General features: G+C 37.9%; 1 protein-coding gene across 1 annotated transcript; it reads left to right on the top strand.

The window, feature by feature from the left end:
• The first annotated feature begins 2,068 nt into the window (after positions 1-2,068).
• On the top strand, positions 2,069-13,216 carry LOC137936900 (uncharacterized). Its single transcript, XM_068781863.1, has 18 exons — positions 2,069-2,323; positions 3,086-3,155; positions 3,262-3,816; positions 3,923-4,108; positions 4,537-4,650; positions 5,931-5,989; positions 6,149-6,215; positions 6,377-6,428; positions 6,737-6,829; positions 6,951-7,034; positions 7,640-8,061; positions 8,175-8,236; positions 8,859-8,928; positions 10,377-10,457; positions 10,879-10,980; positions 11,218-11,354; positions 11,476-11,578; positions 12,753-13,216. The coding sequence occupies exons 1-18, from the start codon at positions 2,277-2,279 to the stop codon at positions 12,885-12,887; spliced, it is 2,439 nt and encodes an 812-aa protein (XP_068637964.1). The 5' UTR covers positions 2,069-2,276; the 3' UTR covers positions 12,888-13,216.
• Positions 13,217-13,371: the final 155 nt, after the last annotated feature.

Raw genomic sequence — 13,371 nt, 5'->3', positions numbered from 1 at the left:
ATAGAAACTAACTACCGGTATTTGTTCTCTTTACACACTTTAAGAATATGAATGATAATCCAATTCCTGCTGGACAGCAAGTGAATACTAGCTTGAAGTTATTCATAATCAAAACATCAAACATAAACATCTGGACACATTCTACATACTGGACAACATTAAACTTAGCATGAAAAGAGAAATGTTCCAATCATCAGATCATAATTAATGGCCATTAAAAGAGCTGAACTAGGAGACATCATTATTTTCAAATAACCATTATTTCAATCCTATGATTGGTGGCCCTCCCCCAATCTCTCTGTCCCCTGGCTTTAAGCCAGCAGAGTGGGGCTCCCGTCCTCCCCACCGGCATACTGACCTCTGCTCCCCCCGGTATCAAGGGAGAACAATTTTTCTTTTTGTAGTTTTGTTTGCAATAAGGCACATCTGGTGGTCAAACCCAATTGAACCAAATTTGACCAGATCGGTGCCAAGTTGATTTTTATAACATTGGTTTGAACCCCATTTAAAAATGGAAAGAAATTGAATAAAATTAAATTTCTAAAATAGAAGTGGTGTAAAGTACTGTTATTTATGGTGAGACTAATTTTATAAAAAATTTAAAGAGGTTAATACAATTAAGTTAGAAGGACCATATAGAACCCCATTACGTCACCAATCTGTCATAACCCAATGAAGTGACCATGTTCAATCCAACCCAGTTCAACCAGGTTTGACCTTCAACCATGTTTGACCACAGGTTGAACCATATGATGTCATAAGATGATTGTAAATTTAAAAAATAATATTTGAAAACTAAAAATTATAAAAAACTGAATAATATAAAAACATTTAAGAAAAGCTAAAAAAATTGAAAATGACTTCCAATTAAAGACGTATACATTAGACCAGGCTGGCTATCATTTTTTTATTATATAATTCATAAAAATTCCAAATCAAAGCATATATTCAAAGTTCAAAGTTCAAACTTCACTACTTTTCTTATATATTTCATGAATTTCCAAATCAAACTAAACATTCAAAGTTCACACTTCAAACTCAACATAAAACCTGCAGCAGAGAAGACATTTTTTTCCAGAGAAAGCATTTTCCTTCGCATCGACAGTCATACAACTTACACTAAAAAAAGGAAGAAAGTTACAAACTTACGGAAAATAATAAACAGTTCAATGTTCCTTAGGCCGCCAGCCCTCACCAGTTGCCGACGCCTTTTGGACTTCCCTTCGACCTTTCAATCAACTTTGAAGCCCTTCCACGACAGCCAACCGCAAGAGTAGACGAGCTCAACGAAAAACTCATGAAAAATCCATCATTTTCCAATTAAAAAAACTGGAAAATCACTGACCAGAAAAAAGGTGCTGATCGCGGGCTACAAGCGTCACTGTTTCGAGCCGTCTTCAAGCAGCCGTAGCGGAAAATCTCCAGCCCTCTCTTCGGCTTAGGTTTTTCGTTCTCCACTGAGCAGAGAAGAGAACGGCAAACTCAAGGAGACCCCGGATTTTCATTCTCCTCTCTGGTACCGGTTCAGGCTGACCCGCCTGGCGGCACGGTTCATCGGTTTAACCGTTTAACCCGGCTGATTCATAAAGTCCAATTGAAACCCGTTAAACCGGCCGGATCAGGTCGGGTTTTGTAATACATTTTAAAATAATAAAAACCTTACTTTCATATTTTTTATATTTTAAAAAAACAAGGGAAAGGGAATGAATAACATTATAACATGAAACTTTAATCACAGAGGCTGCACGACTATGCGGTGGGACCCATTCGACTCGTATGGTGGGGCCACTTAGACGAATTGGTGCCAGCGCTCATCCATCGTCGTGATTTTTAAAGCCAGAGCGCGGTTAATTGACTCGCCCACGCGCGAAAATGGGGACTGATTTGTTGCTTTTTATTCGAAAAGGAAGGATGCTTTTGGGATAATAGTGCGTTTTGAAGCCCATGTGATCAGGTCCCGCACGCTAGCTGGTCCCACGCAGTAAGCACGTGCCGACCAATGCGGCTTCTCGGCGGGAGTGGTATACTCCACTCACCTCCGTCGGCCCATCCCCTTCTCTGCCGCCAAGAACCCCGTGCGCGGGTCTCCGTGCAACGAAGCCACTTGAGCATGTGGGATGCGCGCGCGAGAGGGAGATCTCCGTTAGCGCAGCAGCCATTTCAGATACTACTAGATTGAAAACAAGTACGGCTCTGGACGAGAGGGTGTTAAGAGAATTCGGTTGCAGAAATCAAGAAGCTGATATCGGCTGATTTGCCCGAGCTCAAACCAGAAAATGAAGGCAGCCAACAGTTTGCCGGTCATCACTTTCGAATATAAGAGGTAAGATCCCCACGGCCTTCCGATCTGACCACGTGTCCGCCTACGCTCCGTTATTCTCGCTAATTTGTATCCGCTGTAAGAGCTACGCGTCTACGCCCGATTTGATTTTAGGCTTGCCTATCCTGCTCCTTTTCTGTTCGTCTTCACGAAATGCTGTTTTCGGGTAATGAACGTAATGCAGCGCGTGTTTTTGCGTCGATCGACGTCGGTCTGTCGGTAGAAGGGCAACGACGGTGTTCTCATGTTTGAATAGTTTTAACTGTTTTTTTTTATTTCAATTCTCTTGACTGCAATGGGGAAGAGTCTACTGTCTACGCTCTGTTTCGGCTCGGGATTTTGAAAAGTCAGTAGCGACAGCTGTAGTGCCTTTTGCGAATCAGGGCTTACGGGTGGTCCTTGTGATTCATATTGCGATCTGGCCCATATGGACAGTAGAATTAGAATTCGGAGGCGTTTATAATCGAATGAGCTTTCTATGGCAGTTGAGTGTAGGTAAAATGATGCCCGCTTTTCCCACTGTACCGTGTTCGTGAATCCGTTTCGTATATCTTAAGTTTCTAGAAGAGAATTCAACATGTTTGGAATTTTCCCTGTTCTAGTCTTGCGGTAATCAAAAGCGGTGGAGATTGTAACATTCTTCTTTTTTGGTCCAAAGCTGGTAGAGTGAAATTCATTTATTTTCACTAAGTATCGGAATGCACTTGCAGATTGAGAAGACTTTTTTTTTTTTTTCTTAAAGTTGATTAGTGTTGTTTTTAACAGGGATGCATATGGATTCGCTGTGCGGCCTCAACACTTGCATCGGTATCGAGAGTATGCTAATATCTACAAGGTGTACTAAGATTTATTCTTCTTATTATTACTTTTGTTTCGGTTATGTTGTGCAAAGAAAATTTTGCTAGTCATACTTGCTGAAGATTGTTTTATTGTACTAACAGGAAGAAGAGGAGGAGAGGTCAGAAAGATGGAATAATTTTCTCGAAAGGCAGGCAGAGGCAGCTGAAGTACCCCTCAAAGAGTCGTCATTGGAGCAAGGAGGCACAGAATTCCATGAAACTGGAGAACTGCAGGAATGTTTGGATAGCAAAGAATGTGAGGGTCTAACAAAATCAGCTTCAGATGAAGCTAAAGAAGAAAGATTACATAAAGTTCAAATATGGGCCCGAATTAGACCATCTCTTAGTGCTGTTGAACATATGATGAGTTTTCGAGTAAAAAAGAGAAAACCTGTTATAAAAGGAGAGCAAGAAGAAGTTGGTAGTGGGTCACATCTTCCCACAATCGAGGAGGCAAAACATGGGAGAGGAGCTTCAGAAGATGATTCTGAGGAAGAATTTTATGATGTTGAGAGGTCAGATCCAGTTCAAGATGTAACTTCTAGTGAAAACACCAATACTTCTTCTGATGGGTTCTCTCCTGAATCATTGTACACATGGAAAGAAGAGTTGGAGTGCCTTGTCCAAGGAGGAGTTCCTATGGCCCTTAGGGGAGAGGTATAACGAGTACCTTTCAGCTCTGTGATTCATGTTTGTTTGCTTTTGCCTGGCAACTTGAGAAGTATGAAGTTCCATATTTCATGTTTCTAATTGTTAATTACAGCTTTGGCAAGCTTTTGTCGGTGTGAGAGCACGCAGAGTGGAGAACTACTACCAAGATCTTCTGGCAGTGGGGATGAATTCTGATGACTGCAAGCAGAGCGATGGTACACTTTCTAATGTGACAGATAAAGCGGCAAACAAAAAAAGTGACTGTGCATCAGAGAAATGGAAAGTGCAAATCGAGAAGGTAATTAAGTTCTGAACTTTTGAATTTGTATAAGAAAATGCCATTAACTCACGTTATGTTAGTTAACTTGTTTGTAGCTTTCATTCCTTTTTTTTTTCAAGAATGATGAAAATATCATTTAAGAAAAGGAGAACTGAAAAAAAAAAAAAAAAAAAAAAAACAGATACAATCAAAACTGCCAGAGAAGCAGGCCACCAAAAAGCCAGCAAACTCATCGGCTCACAGAAAATATCAAAATACAACTGGAATGAAAATAAAGACCTAAAACCTGCAAAGAAACTAATAACAAGGACAGCGGCTGCTTTCTTTTTTATAGTTTTTTTACTTTATTTTAATGTTGAACCCTTCTCTTTGTAGCTATCATTCTCAAAAAAGAAAAAAACTTGTTTGTAGGTATGTAACTTCTCTTTTATTGGCAAATATGGCAGGATCTGCCTCGAACTTTCCCAGGGCATCCTGCTTTGGATGAGAATGGTAGAAATGCCTTGAGGCGATTACTTACAGCTTACGCTCGACACAATCCGTCAGTTGGTTATTGTCAGGTACATCTAGACATTTTTAGTCTCTTTTATGTTGTAGATGAAGGTTACTGGAATATGGAGATTTCATGGTGAATAGTTAACACTCTTAATTAACTGGGCAGTCTTGTTGACTTTTTCAATTGTTATGTTGCGCTTCTTGTCTCATATTCATAAAATAACGTGCATGAAATGAATTACTTTGTTGTAGAATTTATTATATTAATTAATATACGTAAAGATGACTTTTTCTAAAAAAAATGATTGCTAACTATACTTGTGTGGAAAGCTGGCTTGATCTTACCTGCTGAGATGGAGGGGGAAGAGTATAGCCGAAGAGAAGGAACTTTGTGGAGGGGAGAGAGAAAGAAAAAGTATGCGGAGAGTCTAGTATTTCTAGTTGACCTAGTATCTTATTTTTATGTTTTGTATCTCGCTCTTCTTTAACTTCCCCCTGTATTTCCTGCTTTTATTTGAGCTTTCTCTAGTGCTTTCTTTCTCATTGCTATTAAAAACTAAGAGAATACTACTTCCTATGATGTTTTGGAACATCTGTTGAGTGACGGTGTGAATGGCGCTTGCAGTTGAATTTAGTTTATAAATGTAGGATATATTTTTGTTCGATGTGAGATAATATTTTGGTTCAGATATACGAGTACTTTGCTCCAATTTCATGCACTTGGCCTCTTATTTCTCCCTTTTTTTCTGGAATCAACAGAACGACTCGTTTTTTCAAAAAAGGCAGAAATTTTGCTAAAAATAAAAAATATAAAAGACCACAAAGAGGCCAAACCAAAAGATGAGGTGGGGAAGTTAACTATAATCTGAAATGAGATTTAAAACCAAATCACTTAAAGAACTTCCCATCACTCTTCATATTACTAATGATTGACCCTTTTCCTTTTCTCTTGGAAGTGCTATGCAGTTTGAAGATAACTCTTTATTACAAGGATGAACAGTTGTCATATTGGGCCTTTTTGTACTGCCTCTGGAATAGCTTATTGGGGAGTCATATTTGTGATTACAAATGTCATTTTTTTCACTGATTGCTTTGGTCGTATGAGGGGTATCTTAAGATAGTTCCAGAATATACATGATTTATACTATATATAAGCATAAACATGACTTTATATGTGCGTATTTATATATTTATACATGTATACTCACATATACAGAGGCATACAAATGAGATTCACTGCTAGGATTTACATCAGGCCTACTTCTATTAATCATGTCCATTTTCTTTATGTGCATCACTCTATACTGATTGCTTCTGTTTGTCCTGTTCTTGGATTCACATCCAGGCCATGAATTTCTTCGCTGGCTTATTACTGTTGCTGATGCCTGAGGAAAATGCTTTTTGGTAGGTTCCTGACCTTGCAGAGGAAATAAAAGGTTTACTTATTCGAATTTTTTAGAACTTTTGAAGCAAGCATTTAGTGGCATGGTTAATAGTGCTTTGATGGTTCATAAAATATTATTAGTGCTGTGCATTTAGCAACTATTGATCAACATCTTTCAGGACTTTGATGGGAATCATAGATGACTACTTTGATGGATATTACACAGAGGAAATGACTGAATCTCAGGTCACTGTCTGTATGTCACTATTTTTTTACTACATTTTATTGAATAATGTTTATTTATGAGATAAAAAGTAATGTTTATATACCTATTTTCTCTGTTCAAACTCAAGATCTTGTCTAGCTGATGAAGATGTTTTAAGACAGTTGCCGCTTTCCTCATCCAGGTGGACCAGCTTGTCTTTGAGGAGATTATGCGTGAGAAATTTCCGAAATTGGGTACGTCCCCTCTTACTACTATAATACAGTTAAAGATACCTCTCAAGCTGAAAGGCCCCTTGAGTATCCAATACTTGAATTGGGTCAGTGGCATTTGTGTCAAGTCAACCAAATGAGACCAATGTTATTCTATTTAAACCTGTTAGCTTTGATATACAAATCTTATGAGATATTGGCATCTCAAGGGGATCTTTCACTTGAGAGGGTTCAATGGCGGTATGGCCTATTTTTGTTGTTGCCAGTGCTTTAATAAGTATAATTCATGTGTAAATTTTTAATACTTGTTTTTAATCATGAATTGAATGCAGTTAATCATCTTGATTTTCTTGGAGTACAAGTGGCTTGGGTCACTGGACCTTGGTTTCTTTCAATCTTTGTGAACATGCTGCCCTGGGAAAGTGGTCAGGTTTTATTGTTGTTATTGTGACATTATCATTGACTATGCACACTGTATAGTGTTGGCTAACTATAATATCTTCTGTCTCTGAAGTATTTGTTTCTGGTGACTCTTCTGATCTACAGTTCTTAGGGTTTGGGATGTACTGCTGTTTGAAGGGAATCGTGTGATGCTCTTTCGAACTGCTCTTGCAGTGATGGAGTTATATGGTACTGGGTAATTCATATTTGGTTATGACAACTTTTCTTCATTTTTCCTTTTCTCATCATTGAATGGATAATATATTTAGAAAACAGAAAATAGGACTATAAGGCAAGAATTTGTAAAGAATCCAAAATAAAAAGTTGAAGGGAGCGATGTCATGGGGGTGGGTGGGCTCAAAATGGTTGGTGTATCAAATGCCTCCTACTGCTATTAAGGCCTCAAACCCATCCCCTTACTTAATGTGGAACACTGCCCAGCTTTGCAACCGTGATAGCTCCTCCAACTGAGCCATGATGCCTTCCTTGGGGAACACGCTCCTTGTGTGGGCCCCATGATACAGTGACCCTGTCCGAGATATCGGCATGGCAAGCTCTAATTCACTACTATTGGGACAGGTACCTTCCAAGTGCCTAGCCAATCTAAGTAACCGTACTTCTGCTTTCTAAGTACTAAAAACCCCTCATCATTTTGATGTGGGACATTATATGCCCTTACTGCTGTGACAATTGATTCCCTACAACTAGACGTTTCTTGTCATCCCTTAGAACAGATGCTCATTGTACCCAATTGTTTAAGTTTTCCTTGTTATACTTTTTCTATGATTTTGTAGGCCCCACATTAGTTACAACAAAGGATGCTGGAGATGCGGTCACTTTATTGCAGTCTCTTGCTGGTTCAACTTTTGATAGCAGCCAACTTGTATTGACTGCATGCATGGGTTATCAGGCGGTGAAGGAAGAAAGACTGCAGGAGTTGAGGAAAAAACACCGACCGGCCGTCATTGCCATCATTGAAGAGAGAGCCAAAGGACTTCGTGTCTATAGGGATTCTCAGGGTCTTGCATCAAAGTTATACAGTTTCAAGCATGATCCTGGAGCAATTATACAGGGTTCAAGAAATGATGGCTTGGGTGACATGCAAGGGAATGATGATCTTTCCCTTTCAGAGACGCAGTCTACAAACCTTGATGATTTTCTAGATAATTTAGCAGGCGAATCTGATGCAGATTCTGTTCGGGATCTTCAAGAACAGGTCCATTTATTTTCTTCTTTTTTTCCTTTTCCCCCATAAGACCCATTTCCGAAGCTTAGCTCTATTACTCCATCTTTCCTTTCCAAAATAACAAATATCACAAATTTATCCAGATTGTGTGGTTGAAGGTCGAGTTATGCAAGTTGCTGGAGGAGAAAAGATCAGCAATCCTCAGGTATTTTTGTTCATGCATCCATTTTGGTTTGTCTCTCTCGTGGTCTTTACTTTTCTCACTCACTTAATCAGACTCTCTCTCTCTCTCTCTCTCTCTCTCTCTCTCTCTCTCCTTCTCTCTCATTTATTATTTATCTTTTTAGTAAAGTTGAAATGCAGCCAAATTGATCTCTTATTCTGAAGCTCTAAGAAGAGATGATCTTGGAACCGTCAATGAACATTAGCCTCCTTGCATGCTTTTAATAAAATGAAGGTTTAGTTTATAGGAGCCTCGTGAGCTCATCAAGCATGTGGGTTTTACAACTTCTGCTGTGATCCGATCACCCTTGTCATTCTAATATTGTTATTTTTCTGTTGGAGCCCTCCTTGTATTTTTATGTATCTGTCCATTTCTGTTGTGATTGGGTTTTCTAACACCCTAAAGCAACAAGGATGGATCTCATTTATTTGCTGTTGTATATCAGAGATTCAATGGTTGACTTGTAAAACAAATACTTATTCAAAAAAAAAAAAAAAGTTATTGGTAAAACCTTAGAATGAGAGAAATTTCCATTTCCTAACTCTAGAAATTCGCTTCATTTCTTAACTCCAGAAATGTTTGGCGTTTCCTGTTCTTTTGACAGGGCTGAAGAGTTGGAGATGGCACTGATGGAGATGGTAAAACAAGATAACAGACGGCTTTTGAGTGCAAGGGTATACATGAAAAGTGACTGCTCTCACATTGCTACCTACCTATGTTGTCTTCTGCTCAAAACCACTGTTCAAAAGACTAAAATTGAGTTATTTTCTCTATTGTTTTCAAAAATATGTGGCAGTTGGGGGTCCTGTAGTGGCCTTGCGGTTGAATTTTGGAATTTCATCAAAACCTTGTCTCAAACATGAAATTTGGATGAAGTTTTATATGGTTGTGGGTTCTCAGTTTTTTGGTGTGCCCCAACTGCCGGAACCATATATTTGGCTGCTCTGCTTGCACAAAGTTTTGATTCTGTCACTGACTACCAGAGATCTTTGATCTCGAGTAGCAAAACTCCCTTGGAAATACATAGTGGGAAAGAAAAAGAAAATTGTCTTGGATGATTGTCTTGAAATGAAACTATATCCTTAAAAATGAAACTATATTTTCATTAAAAAATGAAACTATTTTAGACATATTTCTGCAGAAACTGTGTTTTTGTCTGCTCTGTTCAAAATATATTTCCCTTTTTGGCTCTGTGCACTGTTGGATCTATTAACCATCTTGACAGTTAAATGATATCCTTTGGCTCGTCCATTCATCTCTTTTATCTTCTTTTCCATGTGAGGAACCATTTTTTATATTGCTGGCTCTAGATTTCTTTTGTACATTGTACGGTTGGAGAATGAACTATATCTTGAAGGAAAATATTGAAAATTGTAGGGTAAGACAGTTCATGTCTTAGAAACTTTAATTCGGGGAAAGATGAAAGAAGGAGACGTGAAGTAGGAGAGAAAATAGAATCCATGATATGAGAATACACCTCCACAATGCAACATCTTTTTGCCTGTGTTTAATGATTTAAGTACTAGAAGAAGATTTGACACACGTGAAAACATACATGTATTGAACCATTGGAGGAAGCTGACTAGATGTAAGGTTTAAAAAGAGAGATATTCTTGAGTCCAACTTTGCTTATCTTCTGTTATTTTCATATATATACTGGAGAAATCAAAGGGTGGAGTAGATGATGAAATAATTTTTTTGAGGGTGAATGGTATGGATATTAACTGTTTGATTTACAAATTATTTTGATGGTGAAACATCATACGTTTTGCTTTAGAATTGCTTAAATCTTGTTCACCAAACCTTGCTTAAACCTCGTTTAATATATTATTCACTACAATTAAAAAATATTCTTTGATATTGGTCTCAATGCAAATTTCTTAAAAACGTTATTTATTTATTTAATTTTTAAACGCTCATAATAAGTTAATGGAAAGAGATCAATGCGGCAATTTGGATTAAGGGTGGCATTTCCAGCTTTTGCATTGTTGAATTGCCAATGGTGTTTTGGGCCAACAAACTGCTGCATTTCTGGAGATTCTTTGTTCTCTTCAATCGGTGTTGACATGTCAGTGTCTTATGAAATTGTAAAGGGGCTAACTTTGTAAATATTTTGGTACAGGTTGAGCAGTTGGAGCCGGAGGTAGCTGAGCTAAAGCAAGCACTAGCAGACAAGCAGGAACAAGAAAATGCAATGCTCCAGGTGTACTATTTTGGTGCTTGCTGTTGTATTGCTTTAGTGCAGTGACATGTGGTAGTTTGCGTATTTGACTCATTAATATTAGTAAAAAAAATGTAATATCAACTAGAGACTAAGTGAAAATGGGATATTGTGTCTTTGTTTGTGTGTATACATGTCTAGTTCCTGGAGGAATCTGTTGGTTTTGAAATTCTATTTCTGTGTTTTTTTTAATATATTTTTAATTATTTTCCCTTTGTTTTTGTGTGTCTTAGTTGTTGAGGTATTCATATTAACAGGAAAAAATAAAGAAGAGCAGCTTGCTGGAAAAAAAATAAATACATAAAGTTCTGTAGAACTGAATAAATTGTCTGTCTCTATTGTTATCTCGCTTTATCAGCTGCAATTTATTGCCCACACTGTATAATGAAGGTAATTTGTGTAGGTCTTGATGAGGGTGGAGCAAGAACAGAGGGCAACAGAAGATGCGCGCATACTGGCAGAACAAGATGCTGCTGCTCAAAGATATGCTACTCATGTGCTGCAGGTTCTCTTGCTTGATTATTTTTCTTGGCTGGTGGAGCTTTTCCAAGTTCCTTGATATTTGCCCACTGTGTTATTATAGTTTGGGATCTGTACATTGCTGTTAGATTTATGACCCATTTTGGCTTGTACGGCATGACCTATTTCCTACCTCTAATTTGAGCTAATAACCTGATATTGGTTTCTCTGTCATTCTATTTTCAGTCCTTTAGCTTTATCAATTCTTCCTTGTTTTCTATAGGAAAAATATGAAGAGGGCATGGCCTCACTTGCACAAATGGAGAAAAGAATGGTCATGGCAGAAACTATGCTGGAGGCTACGTTGCAATACCAAAATAGCCAGGGTAAAGCACAACATGGTCACATTCAATCTCCAAGGTATTTAAATATACAATCTGGCATCATTAGTTTTCTTATGTGTCAGTATGGCATCAGTTTTCCTGATGATCCTCAGGTTTGTGTACCTGTATTAACATACTAAAGATATCCTTGTTTTCAGGGCTGGGTCCTCACCAAAGCTTGATTCTGCGCAAGAGCAGCCTACAAGAAAGATTGGGTTGCTCTCTAGGCCATTTGGACTTGGCTGGCGTGACAAGAATAAGGTAGCTTTTTTGCACATCAACTATATTGTGTTGGACTGCTTTGGAGTGTTTTTCTTTTACGACTTACAGTGGGAATAATATCACGTCTTGTGTGACTAGTTTTTCAGTCAGATTTTGGTGTAATCTCTGTTTTCAAGTTGTGCATGGTTGCTCCGCTAGTTACTTTGCATTTGATACATCTTCAAGCTTTTCTCTTCTTTCTTTTCTATTTTAATTTATTATTAATGTAATTTTTTTCTGAATGGTGATGAGTCTCTTAAGCATTTTATAATAACCTGTCATGTGTTTCCAAGAAGGATCTGTAAGATTTTCATTTGCCAATTCCCACCTGCATTTCCGATTAACGCAGAATTGAACTTCTCTGTTTTACTAAATTGTCTGAAGATGACAAATGCTTATGCTGTTAAGGCTTGAGTTGAGTTCACATCAGTGGGTAGGGTTTCTTAATGCATCATAACAGCTTCTGCTTGCAGGTAGGCTCTGTGCGTAAAACCTTGAATTACAACCATCCTCTTAGCGAGTCATATTTTTTTATGTTACTTCTTAATAACTCAAATCGTTGAAGTCTTTAGTGATCAAACACATGTTGTCTAACCTATTCTGCCTTCAACATTTATGTGGGCAATTCATGAAGTTAGCTCTAAACTCTGGCCTAATGTTCACTATTGAAACCTTAACAGAATTATTTATATGGGAAAAGAGTGGAATGGGAAGAGGGCCTCTCTCCTAAAATGTTTCTGTGCATAGAGTTGGAAAGAGAAAGGGCGGGGGATTTCCACCCAAATATAGTTTTATTTCTTTAAATTTCTTTTATTTTCTAAACATATGTAGGAGCAATGAAGTCCTTTCATGACCTTTTAACATATATATTTTCAGAGCACACTAACAACTGACTGTGTTTATCCACTAGATTAAATTATATGGCTAACGTTGGAACTAAGACAAGTGACAGTATTTGAATTTGACTGGATCAGTGCTTTATGCTTAGAGATTACCAAATTTTTCTATGTTCATCGTAGGGAAGAACAAGAAGACCAATTTGCATAGCCAACTCGGTAATAGTTAGCATAGGCTATGATGGTGGTGTTAATTGGTTTTATATATGTGGTTAGCTAGTGAAAATCTTTCCATAATTTTATTTTATTTTATTTGATCTATGGATTATCTGATCCAGGGGAAGCCGAGCAATGCTGAGGAGCTCCTGGAGGGTAAGGTCATAGGTGAGAGCAAGCCTACTAGTGAAGACCAACAGATTCATGAAGCATTAGAGGTAGGCATAAATGGTCACAAGGAGGAAGACAAGTCATGAGGAAGAGGATGCATTGTGAATGGAAATCAGGGCCAAATTGTGCCATATAGTTCAGCCTTCTGCCCGGTTTTAGCTATCCCGTGTACAATGTTCAGATGGCGAGAAATTGCTCAGGGCCAATTGCAGTTACTCGGGCCTTGGGGTATATTTAGGTACCCCTTTTTACTGTACCAAATTCAGTTGAGAGTAGGGTCTTGAAATTTAGAATAGGTATTATGTGTTTGTAATTCTTTCGTTCGATAGCATCGATATATAAGGAAAAGAAAGTGTATGTTATCATCAGTTATTCATTGACTGCAAACGAAGGAGAAAAAGCAATAAACATTCTAAGTGGGTGAGTAATTATATCTAAATTGTCCGTCAAATACACCGTCTATACTAGTTACAAAACATAGAAGAAAGTATCTTAAAGTTTGGGAACATTTTTTTAATAAAAGAAGAGAATGCCTCTTTTAAATCGAGAATGGGCAATCTATTATTAAAC

This window comes from Aristolochia californica, unplaced genomic scaffold (assembly GCF_029961685.1).
Source record: "Aristolochia californica isolate CCGP_79_NKW_82.1479 unplaced genomic scaffold, dmAriCali1.0.hap1 SCAF_10, whole genome shotgun sequence".
NCBI classification, from domain to species: Eukaryota; Viridiplantae; Streptophyta; class Magnoliopsida; order Piperales; family Aristolochiaceae; genus Aristolochia; species Aristolochia californica.
Note: the sequence above shows the minus strand (reverse complement) of the source record. Positions and strands in the feature narration are given on the sequence as shown.